Source organism: Camelina sativa, chromosome 9 (genome assembly GCF_000633955.1).
Source record: "Camelina sativa cultivar DH55 chromosome 9, Cs, whole genome shotgun sequence".
In the NCBI taxonomy this organism is placed as follows: Eukaryota; Viridiplantae; Streptophyta; class Magnoliopsida; order Brassicales; family Brassicaceae; genus Camelina; species Camelina sativa.
Window position 1 is genome coordinate 10,596,191 of NC_025693.1, and position 5,127 is coordinate 10,601,317.

The following is a 5,127-nucleotide window of genomic DNA, read 5'->3' on the forward strand; positions in this document are numbered from 1 at the left end:
ATATTAGGGGGCAACCTTAACCACGCAGAATAAAGAAGAGACTCATAGACTGTTAAGAGAGGGGAGTGGATGTCAGATTGTTCACAATAACCCGAAACACGGGCAAAGCTATCCTGTTTTTTAGGAAATCCAGAAACATGTATATCTCCGTGAATGTATCCTGTGTTCTTACGCCCGGCTAAAACATCCATCAAAGTAGTTTTGCCTGCGCCACTCACGCCCATAAGTGCAGTAAGAACACCCGGCCTAAAAGCACCGCTTAATCCATTCAATAGTACCAGTTTATCCTCTGCTATGCCCTTTTCTTTCATCTCCTACAAAATCCTCTTTATACAAATTATATACTTGAGTCTTTGAATAATCTCTTACGCTTATTGAAAATGTTATTCACATACCTTGGGAGTATCAACAGAATATGTGATGTTCTCAAACGTCATGTATAGAGGCTTGAATGGTATAAGAACTTTTTTGTCGTTGCAAGTTCTCGTTGTTGCCACTCCTACATATTTTTAACCATTTTTGTGATCATGATTTTTTTAAAGGAGATGAAAAGAGAGAATGATTGCGTCGTTCTTGAATAGTTTTTACCCGTTATAATATTGTTGCTATCAGTCTCTCCACATTCATCTGGTATAACGGCATACTTGGATACTCCATATTCTACAAAAGTAAAAAAATTTACGTTTAAAAGTATTGATCTAATACATAGATGTAGGAAGAGTAAGTGAGGACACTCACGTTTAAGATAAGCCAGACTCAAAGATGTAATAACGTTGGACATGATTGTAGATACGATCAATGCTAAAAGTCCAATCCAATACCAGTAAGTTTCTACAAAAAATCCTCGCGATTTTAAGACCGCAACTCCTAGACCCTGCATATATTACATAGTAAAGTTTGGATCCGAAAAACTGTGTTGACAACTTAAGAAACGGTTTCCAGAAAATTACATCTTTCCAGGACTTGCTACGGAATTCGTTAACCGAAACAGCTGTCTGTATATACATCATTGGTGATGTCCAATACGCCCATGTTAACCATTTGTGCACTTGATCTGCGCATCACAATGCATCACTAATTAGCTTATGGATCATACACTTAAAGAATGAATATGGACAACAACAACCTCCTTAAAACTTACTTCGCGACAACACATAGCCGCTGAATGTCATTAGCCACATCACAGCAAGACATCCCATTGTGTTTGCAACCACATGATTTCGAGTCACTGCACCGATGCACCGAAATAGTCCATACGACATTTGTCCGCACAATGCTAGAACTAAATAATGTTTAAAGATCCTATAGTAACAGAAACAAAAAAAGAGCAATTAATAGTAAAAATATATAGAGCAAAGAAAAAACTTATGGTTCGTTAAGACAAGCTTACGATGTGATGGTAAAATCATATCCAATGAAGTAATAAGTAAAGAAGACCACAATGAAGACTTCAACGAAGGATAAAGGGAAGGTTATGATTGAGGTTGGTAATGAGAAGGCCCATGATGGGTAAAAGCTGAAATGGCGTTGCTTGTAGAACACTGGAAGCTTATCAATAGTCATGGGAAGTTCGAAAAACCCAGAGAATACAATCATTTGCACTTCCAAATAGATAGCTCCCATGTATATGATTCCATCCTCTACCGTACTGTGATGTTCCTTTTGTTGTGAAAACACAACTGTGATTATAACTGCATTGATGAAGAGCTGAAGTGACTTCAAGAGAAAAGTGCGTAAGTTCCTCTTCATGAAAATTCTTTCTCGTTCTAAGCATGTCTTTAGTAGCTCCAACTTGCTAGCTCCATATTTGGTCCTTGTCAGGGCTGCTCTGTGATTATCCCATCGATCAAAAGGCGTTGCAAGCTGGGACTGTNCAAGACATCCCATTGTGTTTGCAACCACATGATTTCGAGTCACTGCACCGATGCACCGAAATAGTCCATACGACATTTGTCCGCACAATGCTAGAACTAAATAATGTTTAAAGATCCTATAGTAACAGAAACAAAAAAAGAGCAATTAATAGTAAAAATATATAGAGCAAAGAAAAAACTTATGGTTCGTTAAGACAAGCTTACGATGTGATGGTAAAATCATATCCAATGAAGTAATAAGTAAAGAAGACCACAATGAAGACTTCAACGAAGGATAAAGGGAAGGTTATGATTGAGGTTGGTAATGAGAAGGCCCATGATGGGTAAAAGCTGAAATGGCGTTGCTTGTAGAACACTGGAAGCTTATCAATAGTCATGGGAAGTTCGAAAAACCCAGAGAATACAATCATTTGCACTTCCAAATAGATAGCTCCCATGTATATGATTCCATCCTCTACCGTACTGTGATGTTCCTTTTGTTGTGAAAACACAACTGTGATTATAACTGCATTGATGAAGAGCTGAAGTGACTTCAAGAGAAAAGTGCGTAAGTTCCTCTTCATGAAAATTCTTTCTCGTTCTAAGCATGTCTTTAGTAGCTCCAACTTGCTAGCTCCATATTTGGTCCTTGTCAGGGCTGCTCTGTGATTATCCCATCGATCAAAAGGCGTTGCAAGCTGGGACTGTATTGTGCTCCCGAAATGGTGCATTTTGAAGCCTTCCTTGAATTGTTGTGCTGATACATAACGATATGGCAGCTCTTGATTAACCCAATACTGTTCTTGATCTTTCCTGGATAAAATCTAAAAATGAAAAAGTGTAATCTCTCGATTAGTATATAATGCAAAGTAAAATATACATATATATATATATATATATATGTTTCACTAAAAAGTGTTGTACTCGGAGAACTCACTTCCTGCAAGTAATCAGCTATCCCTTTTCTTTGGGGACACTTAAACCCCATAGATTCAAAAAATTCGAGGACGTTTTCCCGAGGGCCTTGGTAAACGATGTGGCCTTCTCCAAGAATAATGACATCATCGAAGAGCTCAAATGTCTCTGGAGGAGGTTGAAGAAGAGATATAAGAGCGGTTTTATCGAAAACATGGATCATTTGCTTGATGCTCTTGACGATCTGAAACGTCGTCGAGCTATCTAAACCATCTGATATGTTGTCCATGAAGAAAGCTCCCACTGGTCCAACCAACATCTCACCTACACACAACAAACCAAAAACCTTAAGAACACATTTCAATACCGTCGAAACACTATTAATAAGAACTCCTCATCGATCTATCGATACCAGTCGTTACGCGTTTCTTTTGCCCACCAGAGATTCCTCTTTTCATATGATTCCCAACTATCGTATCAGCACACATCTCAAGTCCTAAGACTTTTAAAACGTAATCTGTAACTACATACTCCTTGTGACCTTTCATAACCGATGCCTGTAAATAATATCATAAAATTATAAAGATTCAAAAAAAAAAAATCTATTTTAACTTCTCTCAACCTACCTAATAATTTCTCTTTGTACCTTCATTAACGCATCGAGGTAAGGCTCTGGCTTGATATTTAAGTCTTTCTCCCGTCTCAGTAACTCCGCAAGCATATCTGTTCTCAACCATCCATGTCAATATTCAGTTTGGAGAGATCATTACAGAATAAAGAGGATCATGTTTTTTTATACCGTAGCCTGTTCCCACTCCTTGGCATCTTGCAGAAAATTTTAATGTTTCTCGAACTGTTAAGTCCGGCAAGTGAACATCGTATTGGTCAATGTAGCCGGCAGTTCTTTCTGGCACGAACTCATGCAATTCATGCCCATTGTATGTCACTTTCCCTGTAGACTAACCATTCAACAAGTACACTATCATATCACTGCTTCATACCAATAAAAGCATTTTTTTTGGATATCTTTCAAAGATTGAAGTAGTGTCTATTTACTTTTAGTCCAGTTTCTGTCTTTCCAGACAATGCTTTTAGTAAGGTAGACTTTCCAGATCCCGGTGGTCCCAAAAGTAGAGTCAGTCTGTGTAGTAAAAAGAGACAAAATGAGAAATTGATTCATTTTTTTTGTAAATTATATGGTGCAAAACACACAAATATCTCGAACAATATCAAAATATCATAAACGGATTTAGAATCGAAACAAAAAATGAAAGAAAAAATAGCTAGCTAAGGATGGTTGATGAACCTGCCGGGTTTGATGATCCCGCTCACATCCTTAAGAATGGAGATTCTCTTTTTCTGAATCCTAAGAACTCCGATTTTCGTCCCAATACCCTTTTTTTTAATATAAAACTAGACGATTAGGCGAGATCAGAGAGATGCCAAAAAAGATGGCTTTACAAATTAATTTCTTGCTATACAAGAAACGTAATGAGGACTAAATGGATTTGCAAATGATTTTTTTTGTTGTTGTTATACAAACAAGAAATCCAATGAGGAAGGAGATGTTACTTTTACAACGTTAACGAATGAGTTCATGACTGTGGGAACAGCTTTTCTTCCTGCATAGGCTTCTGTGGTCAGGTTTAAATCCTCAAATCGGACTTCTATCGTTGGTAGATTCAAATAGACTCTGGTTTTTTTTTTTTGTGCAATAGTAACAAAAAAAAAGTTTATTATCTAACAGATTAAACAATCTTACACATAAGAAAATTATATTTTTAAGTAGATTTACCTATCGAAACGACTCTTTAGCCTCTGTAAATACTCTCCATGCCAATCCTCGTCATCCATCGGCATCACTCTATCGAATAACTCTCTTCTCTCCGTGAAGCCAAGATCTTTCATGTCAATCTCCTTGAAACCTCCTGTGATCCCTCTAAGAACAGCCTTCCTTGCCCGGTCGTACGTCGGAAGACGCTGCAACTTCTCCATAGCCGCTACGTTCATGGCTTCCTCTTCGTCTTCTTCTTTGATTTTTCGGCGACTACTCGCCTTGTTCATCATGTTCTCTTCCTCTGAGCTTGCTCTGTAGTGTGCCATCGCTTCTTTTCTCGTTCAGTCTTTCTCTCACAACTCTTTTCTTACCTGTGATTAGAAGCTAACAGGACAATTGAATTTCATAGACCCCTGATTATTTATGATACACTGAATCCCATGTACAATTTTGAAATAATTAAGATGGTGTGGATTCTGGTGACTAGTGTAATCTAGATCTATTTATTACTGTATCTATGTATCATTGATTCAAATATTTGGACTATATCTAATTAATGAATTGACCAAATCTTAAACAGAT

General features: G+C 37.4%; 1 protein-coding gene across 1 annotated transcript in view; it reads right to left on the reverse strand.

Annotated features, from left to right (window-relative positions):
- LOC104710822 (ABC transporter G family member 38-like) overlaps positions 1-4,920 on the reverse strand; it is a 6,366-nt gene extending 1,446 nt beyond the window's left edge. Inside the window, exons 1-16 of the mRNA XM_019229913.1 lie at positions 4,564-4,920; positions 4,341-4,461; positions 4,075-4,163; positions 3,825-3,909; positions 3,568-3,727; positions 3,415-3,491; positions 3,181-3,325; positions 2,791-3,092; positions 2,079-2,677; positions 1,391-1,990; positions 1,142-1,302; positions 951-1,054; positions 739-874; positions 589-660; positions 396-499; positions 51-314 (exon numbers count right to left, since the gene is read on the reverse strand). Coding sequence (XP_019085458.1) covers positions 51-314; positions 396-499; positions 589-660; positions 739-874; positions 951-1,054; positions 1,142-1,302; positions 1,391-1,990; positions 2,079-2,677; positions 2,791-3,092; positions 3,181-3,325; positions 3,415-3,491; positions 3,568-3,727; positions 3,825-3,909; positions 4,075-4,163; positions 4,341-4,461; positions 4,564-4,871 — 3,327 coding nt within the window. The 5' untranslated portion in view covers positions 4,872-4,920. The remainder of the gene's footprint in view (positions 1-50; positions 315-395; positions 500-588; positions 661-738; positions 875-950; positions 1,055-1,141; positions 1,303-1,390; positions 1,991-2,078; positions 2,678-2,790; positions 3,093-3,180; positions 3,326-3,414; positions 3,492-3,567; positions 3,728-3,824; positions 3,910-4,074; positions 4,164-4,340; positions 4,462-4,563) is intronic.